Source organism: Ctenopharyngodon idella, chromosome 1 (assembly GCF_019924925.1).
Source record: "Ctenopharyngodon idella isolate HZGC_01 chromosome 1, HZGC01, whole genome shotgun sequence".
NCBI lineage: Eukaryota > Metazoa > Chordata > Actinopteri > Cypriniformes > Xenocyprididae > Ctenopharyngodon > Ctenopharyngodon idella.
Window position 1 is genome coordinate 33,553,280 of NC_067220.1, and position 15,022 is coordinate 33,568,301.

The 15,022-nt window shown below is 37.6% G+C and overlaps 1 protein-coding gene across 3 annotated transcripts in view; it reads left to right on the plus strand.

Moving 5' to 3' along the window:
• Positions 1-15,022, plus strand: part of tcirg1a (T cell immune regulator 1, ATPase H+ transporting V0 subunit a3a) — a 24,838-nt gene continuing 9,816 nt past the window's right edge. The window contains exons 1-20 of one of the 3 annotated variants that reach the window (XM_051902380.1): positions 1-219; positions 1,274-1,396; positions 1,878-1,956; positions 2,167-2,315; positions 2,429-2,524; positions 2,607-2,668; positions 6,266-6,392; positions 6,482-6,564; positions 6,708-6,801; positions 8,358-8,570; positions 8,767-8,917; positions 9,093-9,232; positions 9,745-9,902; positions 11,283-11,373; positions 11,459-11,577; positions 11,726-11,939; positions 12,044-12,151; positions 13,703-13,789; positions 13,965-14,085; positions 14,183-14,354. In XM_051902380.1, coding sequence (XP_051758340.1) covers positions 1,280-1,396; positions 1,878-1,956; positions 2,167-2,315; positions 2,429-2,524; positions 2,607-2,668; positions 6,266-6,392; positions 6,482-6,564; positions 6,708-6,801; positions 8,358-8,570; positions 8,767-8,917; positions 9,093-9,232; positions 9,745-9,902; positions 11,283-11,373; positions 11,459-11,577; positions 11,726-11,939; positions 12,044-12,151; positions 13,703-13,789; positions 13,965-14,085; positions 14,183-14,354 — 2,381 coding nt within the window. In that variant the 5' untranslated portion in view covers positions 1-219; positions 1,274-1,279. Of the gene's footprint in view, positions 220-1,273; positions 1,397-1,877; positions 1,957-2,166; positions 2,316-2,428; positions 2,525-2,606; positions 2,669-6,265; positions 6,393-6,481; positions 6,565-6,707; positions 6,802-8,357; positions 8,571-8,766; positions 8,918-9,092; positions 9,233-9,744; positions 9,903-11,282; positions 11,374-11,458; positions 11,578-11,725; positions 11,940-12,043; positions 12,152-13,696; positions 13,790-13,964; positions 14,086-14,182; positions 14,355-15,022 lie in introns of all 3 variants that reach the window. The other 2 variants (XM_051902371.1, XM_051902387.1) reach the window with 2 other exon arrangements.

Below are 15,022 nucleotides of genomic sequence, written 5' to 3' on the forward strand. Positions count from 1 at the left end.
TGCTCTTGGCTTGTGTGCTGTTTCTGTAGCAGGTCGAATTCATTGGCTGAATCACATGGCAATGACTGGAGCTGGAGTAATGAGCGGCCACGAGCTCAAAGATCCGCTGTTTACATCGCAGAGCCTCAGAAGAGAACCGACCATGAGATTAAATTGTGGATAACTTATTTTCCCAACATCGATCACCTTGGATTAATCGATCCTTGTCTATCACATACGGTAAGATCGACAGTTTAATGCGCATTTGAATTAAACAAGTGCATAACACAGAGCTCCTCATTGAAACCATAAAGTGTAAATACTGCGTATTATATAAAACTATTCAAAGGCAAATAAATCGCGTTTGTTCAATTCACAGTGATGTCCTATTTCTGTCGGCGGGTTTTGTTTATGTTGTTACGCCATGCTGCTGCAGTAACGGGACACTGCCGCTATTTTACACTGCCCACCAGACTGCATTACGCCAAGTGCTTTCGACAGACTCGAATAATTCTCATAAAGCCACACCACATTTTGATTAAATATGTAAAGTTATCGCTGTGAATACTTTCACCACTGTTTACACTGTTTTACACTGCACTGAAAGACAATTAAGGCGTCTCTTTGTACAGCGTCTTTACTTGTCTGGTAAATGCGAGAAAATGCTTTTGCTGCATATCGCTGTGTAGCTACTTGTTTATAAAGGGTGTGTAACTGTTTGAATTCGTATTTCCATAGCATTTAGTATAGTTTTACATTTTAATTGCTGAAACAATCAAAAGACTAGATTTTTACATTCTTATTTTTAATAGGATACTGGTCCTATCAATAATAAGATCCATGTCATTCTTCTGTTTCTCTTATAAAATACTGATCACAGGGGCCTTATCTTAAATGACTTTCAGATGACTCTAATTGAGGTTCAGTTTCTTTTTCATGAGCATATTCATCACATGGGAATGGGTGAATACCCTATGAAATCTCAATTAGATTACCAACTAACCACCGTCACATGCAACCCTTCAGTGTACAATCTTTTTTTTTTTTTTTTGCCTCAAAATTAGGAAAAGCACAAGCTACTCTTTTAGATAAGTAGCCACTGTGTCCAATAATGGCCTTTAATTTCATTATTGTCACACTGTATACAACATTATTAAGCCCAAGAAATACAAGCACACTTATCATTTATTCTTCAGTTTGCAAGATATGGATATGCATATCTCTCAATTACTTACATTTTTTGTACTGTTTACATTGTATTGTTTATTGTTGAGATTGTACGCATTATTTTTAGGCTACCATGGGAAGCCTCTTCCGAAGTGAAGAGATGTGCCTGGTCCAGCTTTTCCTTCAGGCAGGTTCGGCTTACAACTGCGTCAGTGAGCTTGGAGAGTTGGGCTTAGTCGAATTCAGAGATGTGAGTTTAATAGATACACTATACCATTCAAAAGTTTGGGGTCTGTAAGAAATTTTTTTGAAACATTTTAATCAGAAAGGATGCATTAAATTGATCAAGTGACAGTTATGAATTTTACATTGTTACAAAAAAATTCTATTTTAAATAAATGCTGTTCTTTTGAACTTTCTCTTCGTCAAAGAATCCTGAAAAAAAGTCATGGTTTCCACAAAAATATTAAGCAGTACAACTCTTTTCAACATTGTAAGAGCATTTCACAATATTACAGTTTTTACTGTATTTGTGATCAAATAAATGCAGCCTTGGTGAGCATGAAGGACTTCAAACTTTTGAACAGTAGTATACTTACAAAAAGCCTAGACATTGGCTGATCTTTCACAGATGAAGTTTACAGACACAAATCTGTGCTCTAATTTGTACGTTTACACTTTCTTTCTCTTTATCCCTCTTGTTCTGTCTCTCTTAAACCCAATTTTCTCAGTTGAATCCAAATGTGAATGCCTTTCAGAGGAAGTTTGTTTCAGAAGTGAGAAGATGTGAGGAGCTGGAGAAAACCTTCAGTAAGTCTTTAAAACAAACCCCTATTATTATGTAACCAGTAAATATTTACCTTTCAGTGACCAGCTACCCCTACAGCAAGTACTGTATAGTTATTTCAGTCACTTTTTTATTTTCAGGCACTCTTTGACACTCATCAAAGTGTTGTAGTATAATCAGTGTAGCCTGACTGTGCACATCCTCAACATGTTTCCCCTGTCCTTATTCCTTAGAATATCTGGAGCAAGAGATCAGTCGTTCTCTCTATCCTCCTCTGAAAGGGCCTCTACCCACAGCCACGCCAATCCCATCAGCCCCACAGCCAAGAGAGCTGCTCTCCATTGAGGAGGAGAGCGAGAGACTTGCAAGAGAGCTCAAAGAGGTGAGAAGAGGAAACAGAAATAGGCTTAGAAATCATGAATATCATGTGTTCCAGAAAGGAGATCATGATAAACATGTAGTGCAAGTGGTGATTTTGACCCAGTTTGCATTTAGGTGTCAAGGAACAGGGACAGTCTACGTAACCAGCTGATCCAGCTCAGCCAGTACAGAGGGGTCCTGAAGCAGAGCATTTTACTACCAACCTCACAGGTAAAAATCCTGCTCTTAGCATGCTTACCTCCAAGACATGTCTCTCAGATATTCACCAGACCTTCTAATAATGTCCTTAAAGGTCCCACCTCCAACTCTTGAGACCACAGCTCTATTGGACAGCAGGCAAGATATGCGTTTGAGGTGAGGACACTATCCGTCTAAAGGTGCAGTCACATTTACTGGTGAATTTTTTTTAGCGAAATCCAGTCATTTCAATTGGAATCCGCATGTTCTGGAATTTCATGTAAGGGCGAAAATTTCCCCATGCAGATTTCAGTCATGTTCAAGTTGGTCACGTGAACTCGCCGTGTTGGCAAGCTGCTTGGTTTAAAAGTGACTTCTGTGTGAGCTGTGCTTCATGCATCTCTACTAGGGGTGGCACGGTTCACAAAACCCACAGTTCGGTTCGTATCACGGTTTTAGGGTCACGGTTTTCGGTTCTGTACGGTTCTTGTTGTTATTTTTTCTTTGAATCTTTAACACTCCAGAAATTTCCTTCAGCATATGATATATAGCTTATTGGCTTAATTATCCACAATTTAGGATACAGTATTAACATTTTTGTAATGTAATCATGCACTAAGTGGATTTGACTTGACTTTAAGCACATTATTGGGACCATCTCTGAGTAAAAGCTAGGTGAGATTTTGATACAGCAAGAGAGAAGACATTGATGATGACATGCTTTTCGTTTATTTGGCAAAAAAAAAGGAGAATGTGTATTGTTATCTCTACAGGAACTTGTGCCTTTTTAGCACACAAAGATTGAAATTAACTTGCATTTATCAAACTGCCAACTTTAGTGTAGCTCTTACAAAAATATATATATATATTTTAAAAGAAAAAGAGAGGAACTCTTAAAGCTCTGTCTTTTAAACAAGTCAAAATACTTTAAACATAAATATATAATATAATGTAATAACATAATATAATGAGGCTATAACAATAGCAAAGGCCATAATCATAAAGTCAAGCATAAGTTTAACCATCTTAACATAAAAACAGTATAAACGATGCTTCTATTCCCTGAGAGTGAGGATACATTTCTTTCACTTGAAATTGAAGTGCAGTATTTGGAAACTAGAGATTAAAGTGCCACTGTGTATATATATATATATATATATATATTGCTTAAATGCTGCGGACAGTAGAAGTTGTTTCCTAACCGGCCCTCTCCTGTTTGTGCTTATCGACACATTGGCGTGATGTCTTCTCAAATTAACTGTCATATTAGAAGTGTTGCCATTAGCATATTGAATGCATTTTGCACAATGCTTGCACACAGTCGCCGTTCTACCTACTGTTTTATTTCCATTGTCATCGTAAGTAACATGAAATCCAAAATGTTCCCACACACCGGATTTGAATGACGCGGGCGCATCCGCCAACTCCGGGCAGCCTTCATTATCTCCTCCACTTGCCATTTCTGCAGCACTCCTCACTCCACTTTTACTGTCTGTATGTATGTTCGCGCGAATCTGTCTGAGGCGAAACTGTCTGAGCACGGGGCTACATTGCGCATGCATCGAACCGTGCGACGCACACACGAACCGAACAGAGACAAGCGAACCGAACGGTTCGGGTGTTTTTTCATGTACCGTGCCACCCCTAATCTCTACACTAAGGACAATGGACCATAATTTTGCCCTGATGAATTTTGCTAAAATATTACTAATGTGACCACACCTTAATAGAGAAAGGGCAGCAATCATTATAATAGTGATGCATTACCTTAGAAATCTAGTGAGAGATGAAAAGTGTTTCCCAACCCTATTCCTGGAGACACACTAACAGTACACATTTTGGATGTCTCCCTTATCTGACCCATATATTTCTGGTCTTGAAGTCTACTAATGAGCTGAAGAGTTGAATCAGGTGTGTTTGATTAGGAAGAGTTTGAAAATGCGTAGTGTTGGTGTGCTTCCAGGAACAAGGTTGGGAAGTACTGTGTTAAAGGCTGGATTTGTTCCAGAAACATTTTTTGTTTTGCTGGTTGAAATACTCTTCACACCCTGCTAGCAATCACTAAGTTATGTGGTCTAAATGTATTTATATGTGTATATACCATCTGTGGAAGGCGTAGGACCATAAAATGTTCATCCAATCATTGCATTCGGTCCAATGTTCTACCTGCCTGTCAGCATATGTATTTCCATACCTCTGCGCACCTTCCTCGCACGGACATCACATGTCATCAGTGCGTTTAATGCTATGCAGAGTTAGACAGATGTCAGTCACTGTGCACCACAATTGAAACAGCAGCCACGTTTTACAGTTCCTCCTGAACCAAAACAACAAGCTAATGCTCCGTTCACGCCATAACTAGCGTAATCTGGAAGAGATGGAAACCCGTGAGTGGTTTGTGACTTGAATTTATGTGTTTGAATGGCAACGCTGTCAATGCTGAAATGAATCTGCAGCAGTCAGGTAGTACAGGTCAGTGCTCTTTAAGTTATGTTCATTATTATTGTAATGTTGTGTGCTTTGAGACATGAGGTAGTTTAACGCCGTCTCTTGTGACGCTTTTGTTTGCTCCCAGCTGTACACGTGCATGTGTTTTGGAGGAGGCGTGGCTTTGGAGACGCTCTGAAGGAAAGGGTGGGAGCTAGCTCGCTATTGCTAGCCTCTTCAAAAATTACCTACCCTACCTTTAAGATGCGGTCACATTAGCAAAATTTTGCTTGCAAAAAAAAAGGTCCACTCTGTTGTCAATAGCATAGAGATGTATGAAGCTCTGCTCATAAAGAAGTCACTTTCAAACTAAGTAGCTTTCTGTTGGACAGCACGGTGAATTTGCATGATCAACATGAACATGAGTGAAATCTGTGTGGGGAACTTGTTCGCCCTCACAAGAAACTCCCAAACACATGGATTGCTATTGGAATGTCTGGAAAAGGTCCATTGTCAGTAATGCCGCACAGAAGTCACTTTCAAAACAAGCAGCTTTTTGTTGGTCAGTGCTGTTGGAAATCTCAGAAGTGAAGATCAGGAGACTTGGATATATCTTCAGCAGATTCTTTATTGAGAACACGTGCTGTCGGTAGCTGCAGTCATCAAGTCCAACTAAGGCAGTGTACATTGTAGTTTATATAATTTTTAGGGGGCAGTGCTTAGGGATAGAGATAAAGCATCTGGGAGACGACCTTAAACAAAGCATGCAAATGAAGTATTCAGGTAAAGGAACCCGCCCCAGACTATAGAGTGTTGCAAGTCCTAAATCAATCAGCATTACTATTCAAAGAATGGGACAGGGGCTCCAAGAGCAATTAATGACAAGAGGTGAGAACCTCAGTAATCTGACTCATTAGACATAAAATAAAGAGAACAGGAACTGGCAGAAAACTCTTGTTGGAAACTTTGCTAAACAGAATCATTCATCTGATGTCGTCATCTTTAAATTAAATTGCTAAATACAATGCACTTCACCTTAGTATTTCATGTGATGTTATGTCAGGACATAGGATCAGCAGATCTTAAACAGATTCTTAAATTCGTAATCCCACAGTGCGACAAATTTGCCTGAACATGAGGGGAATCTGCATAGGAAAAATTTTCAACTTTGCATGAAACTCCTGATCACTTGGATTTCTACTGAAATGACTAGGATTAGCCTGGAAATTTTTCTCAGATCAACGTAAATGTGAGCGCACCTTTCGGCAATAAGTTGTAATACTATTTTCACATTTAAACACTGTGTAACAAGACACTAATTATGTTATTGGCATCTTTCCTGCAAAGCTTTGTCACTGGTGTGGTTCATCCATGGAAGGTTCCATCGTTTGAGAGGCTGCTATGGCGGGCCTGTTGTGGTTATATCATTGTAGACTTCTGGGAGATGGAGGAGAGGCTGGAAGTGCCAGACACTGTGAGAGAGTATTACATTAAAACCCAGATAACTCTTTTTGATGAAAATGTCAAATGGCCATAAACATTATATGTTTTTTCTGCTCACAGGGAGAGATGATTCAGTGGACTGTCTTTGTTATCTCTTTTTGGGGAGAGCAGATTGGGCAGAAAGTAAAGAAGATCTGTGATTGGTACATTCATAGCTTATTTAAATTTAATTATAGCTAACTATAGCACACTTTCATGATATGACATTATTCCTATTTCAGTACTGCCACCCCATCTTTTCCATTTATATAGGAGTAATATATATTCTGAATCTCTCTATTCATAGTTTCCACACTCAAACCTTTGTGTATCCAGAGGGCTTGGAGGAGAGAGAAGTAGTACTTCAGGGGCTGGAAAGCAGGATAGTAGATATCAAAACGGTGACTGAAATGTTCCCTTCATCTTTTTATTTTGTATAATAACATTCTCTTTGAAATAAGAACATCAGTGTAATATATTTAGGTAATGATTTACAACAAGGTCTCATTTGTTAACATCAGTTAATAAACTAACAATGAGCAATACATTTGTTACAGTATTTATTAATCTTTGTTAATGTTAGTTAATAAAAATCCTTGTTTGTTCATGTTAGTTCTAACTAATGTTAACAAATACAACATTTGATTTTTATTAATGTATTAGTAAATGTTGAAATTAACATTCAAAGTGAAACAGGATATTCAACTAGAAGAAAATTATTATACACTACTGTTCAAAAGTAAGATTGGGGTCAGTAAGATTTTTTTAAAAATCAGCAAGGATGCTCTAAATTGATCCAAAGAATAAAAAAATATATATTTCAAATAATATATATATATATATATATTTTTTTTTATGGTTTCCATAAAAATATTAAAGGGGTGGTTCTTTATGATTTCACTTTTTTAACTTTAGTTAGTGTGTAATGTTGCTGTTAAAGCATAAACAGCATCTGCAAAGTTATGATGCTCAAAGCAAGATGCCAATATAAGTTATAACCGTAATTATTTATTATACTATACCTGTTCTATCTTCATGCAGCATATATTCTCTGGCTCTGTAGGATCTTACAACAGTTCCCACATAAGCGATTTATAGATTATCATGACAGAATTCGCTAATCAATGACTTTAAGATAGTTAACTCCACATCAGCTACATAAATTCATCAACTAACCATTCAGAAACGTCCTGTTGCATTCTACATGTTGTCACTTCTTCTTGAGTCTCTCCATCATTGTTCGACTCCGGTTTGAACATAAAAGGCTGACATTTGACAGTTTCTGACATTTTCAGTGAGTCTTCATGAGGTAATCGGCGCTGCTAACACAAGCTCTTGAAACCCCGCCCTCTGCTTAGGAGCAGCAGCTCATTTGCATTTAAAGGGACACACACAAAAACTGAGCGTTTTTGCTCACCCTCAAAAAGTGACAAATTTAACATGCTATAAAAAATATCTGTGGGGTATTTTGAGCTAAAACTTCACATACACACTCTGGGGACATCAGAGACTTATTTTTACATGGCATTATACCACTTAAGCAGCACAACTGTGTCCAACAATAAATGTTTCTTAAACAGCAAATCAGCATATTAGAATGATTTCTGAAGGATCATGTGACACTTAAGACTGGAGTAATGATGCTGAAAATTCAGCATTGTCATCACAGGAATAAATAGTATTTTAAAATTGTTAAAATAGAAAAGCGTTTTTAATCATGTCAATAATATTTCACAATATTACTTTATTTTTGATCAAATAAATACAGCCTAATAAGAGACTTCTTACACAAACATTAAATAAAACTTTTGAACGGTAGTGTATATTATACGTAATAGTGTGCACTTATCATGCACAGTATGTTTATTAAAAAAGTAAATAATAATAATCTGTTATTTCATTTTGACTTTAAATAGTTTCATGTCCACTCTCAAACTTCACTCTTGTCTGTCTGCAGGTGCTGTCTCAGACGGAGCAGTATATGCAGCAGCTGCTGTCTCGCTGCGTGTGTCAGATGCCACAGTGGAAGATACGAGTGCAGAAATGTAAAGCTGTGCAGACGGTCCTTAACCTCTGCAGCCCTTCAGTCACAGACAAGTGTCTCATCGCAGAGGCCTGGTGCCCTGTGACCAAACTGCTTCTGCTCCAGAGCGCTCTGATAGAAGGAACGGTGAGAAAAGGCACTGTTTCACACAAAATACATCACACAGATGTCAAATGTTGATTTTGAAGTATTGTGATGCACACAGTTGTCATACATTTTTAGATGACTAAGTATTATAATAGTGGACTGAAGGTCAGTCATTTACAGCAGGATTCAAAGCAGTGAATCTCACAATAGCGTATTGTCTTTTCTTTTTTTTTAGAGAAAAAGCGGTAGCAGTGTAGACTCCTTCTACAACCGTTTACCTGCACCCACATCTCCTCCAACACTCTTTATCACCAACACATTCACTTCCAGTTTCCAGAACATTGTGGATGCTTATGGTGTGGCCAGTTACAGAGAGGTTAATCCAGGTAACACACACACACACCGTCACATGGAAACAGACAAAAGTAATTTTAGTTACCTAAAGTTGCATTTGTTGGTAGAAATGTCCATTTTAAGAGGGTGTTGATTGAGATAAACAACCTATAAAAATACAGAAACCTCTCATGGTAAATGTCTTGTGTGTGTGTGTTCCCTTCTCAGCTGTGTACACCATCATCACTTTTCCTTTCCTGTTTGCGGTGATGTTTGGAGATGTTGGTCATGGTTTACTCATGACGTTGGCTGCCCTGTGGATGGTTCTGGAGGAAAGAGACCCTAAGATGAGGAATAGCACTAATGAGGTTTCTTTCATTTTATACAGTACATATTATAATCTTTATAGCTGCCATCAAGACTGAAAAAGGCATTTAAATAGAACATACTATACATTAAGAGATCTCTTTATTTTAAAAGAACTTTCTAGGTTCAATACATGTAACAATACAAGTCATCTTTCTTTAGCTTTGAGATTTCAAAAGTTTGGGGTCAGTAATTATATGTATATTACTGATCCCAAACCTTTCAGTTCTATTTTGTGGAAATCATGATAGGTTTTAGGGTTCTTTGATGAACAGAAAGTTAAAAAGAACAGCATTTAAACTGAATAAAATTGTTTTGTAACATTATAAATGTCACTTTTAATCAATTTAATGCATCATTGCAGTACAAAAGTCTTAATTTATTTATAAACAAAATTCTTACTGACCTCAAAATTTAAACAGTAGTGTATCTGTCTGCCTTAATTTTATCCATCATGTTCTATAATGTACTTTAGTTTTGTACAGAATTAATTTGTTGTTTGCATCTGTTTTAGATTTGGCGTATGCTGTTTGGTGGAAGGTATCTGATCCTTCTGATGGGGTTGTTCTCCATCTATACTGGGGCTGTTTATAATGAGTGCTTCAGTAAAGGACTTAGTCCTCTTTCCTCTGGCTGGCACCTCAAACCCATGATGCAGCACTACAACTGGAGGTACACACACACTATTACGTCCAAGGCAAAGGTTAAATATAAGGTAGATTTTAACTTAAAGATTTAACTGTGCTCTAAGGACAAGGGTGTCTTACATGGGCCATACTGGTGGAAAATGTTCAATAGCTTTTTTTTGTAGAGAAATACTGTAATTTCCTATTATTTACTCACCCTTGTGTTGTTCCAAACCCATAAGACTGAGAGATTTCTGTCCCTCCCCTGAAAGTCAACTCAACCAAAACACTGACGCTTTAAAAAGTTCATTAGAGCATTTAAGACATAAAAACTTCCATTTACTATATTTGATGAGCTCTATGTATGTGCATACATACAATACATCAAACCACAGAAGAACCAAGAGGAAATGCAGAAATAATTGTTTTTATACAAGTGTCCCAAAACCCCCCTCCAGACCCATCGCCCTGCTGATGAATGATATACAATAGACAAAGCCCAGAAATGCCTTTAATCTACAGTGTTAATCACCCCAACTGGTTGTCAGGAAGTTCGGGATTTCCTTCCCTTTATAAGGTGGTAAATCAAAGGAATCAGACTGACTCTTTACTAGAGTGATAAGGTACGGTTACATTTATCATTGTTCTGCGAATTTTCACTGGCAAAATCCAGTCATTTCAATAGTTCTGTCATGACAACTCTCGGAGTGTTTGGCATGGTAATGGGTATGACAATGCTGATTATTGACTGCTGTTGATTATTGCTGCTGCAGAGCAAGTACGGGACTTGCTACTGCCAATACATACACAAAACGCTGCTGTGAGCAAGCAAGAGATGCTGCTGTTGTACAATATAGCATACATGAATTACTTGTAGCAGATCTATACAGGTGGAGCTGGGGAAGGTGGAGGTTTTCTGAAAGCGTGCTGCAACTGCTACAGCAAATGCTGACCAAGTATTTAAAGGTTATGGAGTGAGCTAATTGGCTACTGATACAGTAGGAACCAATCAGCTGTGCCCTATAGAGAATGATGTGATTGCAAGCAGATTGAGTTAAGGACCTATCAGCCTGTGCCATCTAGAGTTTCATGACAGAACTTTGTATGTATCGGTGCGATTGGAAATTTCACATGAGGGTAAAAGATTTCCCAACACATATTTCGCAAACGGCTCAAGTTAGTCATGCAGATTTGCCATGTTAACCAACAGAAAGCTGCTTGGTTTGAAAGACTTCTGTGTAAGCTGTGCTTCATACATCTCTACACTATTGACAGTACACAACTGACAAGTTTCGCTAATGTGACCACCTTGCTAATTTGTTCGCACTTTGACTCTGTGAACCTGATCAATTATCCACCATTTCAGCTTGCCTTTGTGCCCTCATTTTACACTCACTTTTGTCTTCTTTCTTCTGGGCTGGTTCAGTGATGAAACTCTGAGGAGCAACCAGTACCTCACTTTGGATCCAAACGTAACTGGAGTGTTCCAGGGACCATATCCGTTCGGCATTGACCCGGTAATCAGGCCTTTAGTCAAATCCTGCTTGTGTCTAGCTCACTGTGAGGTTTGGGTTTGACTGTATCTCATTCCCTGGTTCTTAGATCTGGAGCCTTGCCAGTAACCACCTCAACTTCCTCAACTCCTATAAGATGAAGATGTCCGTCATCATCGGGGTCATCCATATGACTTTTGGAATCTGCTTATCATTCTTCAACTACATGTGAGTCATAAAGTAGGATTCATTTTGGTCTACCATTACTTGCTTCATATTTATGGTCTGTTCTGGTTTTATGTGGTTTAATTTTTTTTATTCTGCAACTTAATTCTTTATTTTTTCTTAGCCTTTTAATGTTACACTTTCTCCTCAGGTACACGGGGGATGTGAGCAGCATGTTTCTGGTGTTGATTCCTGAACTAGTGTTCATGCTGTGTCTTTTTGGGTACCTTGTCTTCATGGTGGTGTTTAAATGGGTTGCGTTTGGACCTCAGGATTCAGACTGCGCTCCCAGCATCCTGATTCACTTCATTGACATGTTCGTGTTTGGTGAGAACCCAGACAACCCACCACTTTATCCAGGACAGGTGAGAGATTCATTTAGTATTCACTGATTCTTGTAACTTGTTTTATATTGTACTACAGTTTTACTGCCGTGATTAATACATACATATCCTTTCACTCTCTATAGGTGATAGTGCAGAGAATATTATTGTGTTTGGCTCTGCTAGCAGTTCCGGTGCTGTTACTTGGAAAACCGCTTTATCTGTACTTCAAGCACAGGAATAACAGGAGAACGGTAAGCAGGGGTGAAATTAGGCTGTTCTGGCGTCTTTGATTTAAGGGAAAAAAAACTAAATTTATTCAGACACCTTGAACATTTCTTTCATTAATATAGTTTATTCACTATAGTTTTAAAAAATGGTATTAAATATATGGTAATAAAATATGACAAGATCTCAGAGTTAAACTGTGTCAGAAAAAATTATTCTTAATTATGTCAGATAACACTTAAGCAAAACATGGTCAGGTAAAAGTGTCTGAATAATTTTTGGTTCCAAATTTTTATCAGTTTTACTGGTAGTCCACTGTATGAAGAATTTTTGGGTATAATACATCAGTTTACTTTATTTTGCTATCCTCACTTACATAAATTAACTATAGTGTCCTGCAACCACTAGAAAAAATATATCAAAAATATAAAAAATGTCTGAATAATTTTGGTTTGACTGTGTATATATATATATATATATATATATATATATATTAAAGAAATGAATACTTTCACTCTACAGAGAAACTAAGTGGACAGGAAACAGTTGACAATTTCGCCATTTTCACTTTAAATTTTAATGGCAGGCTTTGTCTGGCCAATCACGTTCTTTTCTTGATCAGGTTAACCTCAAATTTAAATATGTATTTGAATCGAAATCATCAAAATATCGCAGAATTTAATAATGTACCATAAAATGTAACATAGTTGATGGTTCATTAATATACTCTCTGAAAATAGGTTATTGTAGATAAAATATTGAAAAAAATCAAAGGGCTTTTACAATATTGTGATCAAAATGTCCACTACAAAAGAAAATAACATCATATGATTTTGGTTGTGTGGTGTTGTGATAAACCATTTTTAGTTGCAGGGGGTTGTCAGTTATTAACTTTTGCAGACATAAAAAAAATTTGTTAAAGTCTTAATTTAAATTTACTTAAAAAAACAAACAAACAAACAAAAAAACATCAATTTAAAGAAATTAATATAATATATAATAATGTTGACTTTTAAGTAAACACTTTTTTGTCCGAGACACGCTCACTTCAAAAACAGACACTGCATAAACTGTAATCAAGGCAAATTCTAACATAGGGTGCACAAAATATTTGTGTGATATTATGCATTCCATTAATGGATAAAATATATTTGTAAAGAAAATGGTTATTATCAGTGGATGTGAAGTGTACCCTAAACTGTAGAATGACTCATATCTGAATGATTTCTGAAGGATCATGTGACTGAAAATACAGCTTTTCCATCAATTACTTTTTAAAATAAATTAATAAAAAAACATTTATTTTTAATTGTAATAATTTTATCAAAAATACAGTAAAATATTTTGATCAAATGCAGCTTTGGTGAGCGTAATTCTTACCAACTCTAAATTTTTAAACAGTAGTGTAAAAAAAAAAGTATATATATTTATACTTTTTGTCTGGTTGGTCTATAGCTAATGCATGTGCATATTCTGGAACAAAAAAGACCAGGTGACTTAGCAGTGAGGCATGTGTTCTTGCAGTTTCTCCCATACTGTGTCTGATGAAAGGTCTTGACCCTGTTTTTCAGTTACAGGAGGAGCAGCACCCCCTAGTCACAGACACCAGCTCTATAAACGCTCAACTAGGAGACCTAGAGGGAGGAGGGGGAACAGAGGAACAGGTGAGAAAAAGAAAAGATCATAACACCATTCCTCAAATGAAGTTAAACATTAGAAGTCAAAGAGAGAGGTGAAAGGGTAACATTCAGGTAGATTCAGAGTTGAAAGCATTAATTTTCCATTCTTCAATAGCATAACTACTGAAATATAATATGGTTGTCTTTTTGACCTTTACAGGAGTTTGATTGGACAGAGGTTTTTATGCACCAGGCCATCCATACCATAGAGTACTGCCTGGGCTGCATCTCCAACACTGCATCGTACCTTCGACTTTGGGCCCTCAGCCTCGCGCATGCACGTATGCAAATACTCACAAGCATCTATAAGTTTTACATCTTCACTTATAGGTGCAATTGTCTGTTGTAGATGCTTAGTTCTGTATTTGTGTGCGTTAGAGCTGTCTGAGGTTCTCTGGGTGATGGTGATGAGAATTTCACTCTCGTGGCAAGGCTATGTGGGATCTGTGGTGCTGTCAATCATCTTCTCCATCTTCGCCATGCTCACTGTCTCTATCCTGCTCGTTATGGAGGGGCTGTCAGCCTTCCTGCACGCCCTGCGTCTGCACTGGTGAGAAACCCACACACACACACACACACACACACACACACAAAAACCGAATAGTACAGTGGTTCTCAACCAGGGGGTCGGGACCCACTAGGGCAGAGGAATTCAAATGGCGGACCGCAGTCCGGTTCCTGACCCCGGCTTGGTTCCGTCCGGACCGTGGGACGTAATTGCGCCATTTCTACTGTTTAAAGTGAGCAGCACGTCAAAACAACAGAGCGGTTCACACCACAAGCACTCAGGGTTGTTAATGCCGCTAATATTTTTATCTAGAGCCAAACACGCTTCATTCAAGCCCTTTCTGCTCTGTGCGCATTGCTTCTCTCTCTCACTAAAGACGTAAATCGCTACATTTAGAGCTGCAGATGACATGGTTATTTTAACAACAGTAGGAGAAACATGGTAAGCAGCAAAATAGACACTTGCTAAAACGCTGCAGAAAACGAGAATGTCAATTATTTTTTATCTCTGTGACCGTTTAACTAAACCATGTTTGTGACTAGTTAACGTGCCGCCTTTACACGTTTTTTCCCCATATATTTAGCATTATTAATTAGCATATTAAGAGCATTTCATAATAAACAATGTTATAATTTGGAAAATTATTTAGAGATGGCAAAGACAAAAAAACTTCGAAATTACTAGTTAATTTTGCTTTGTCCTCATGATGA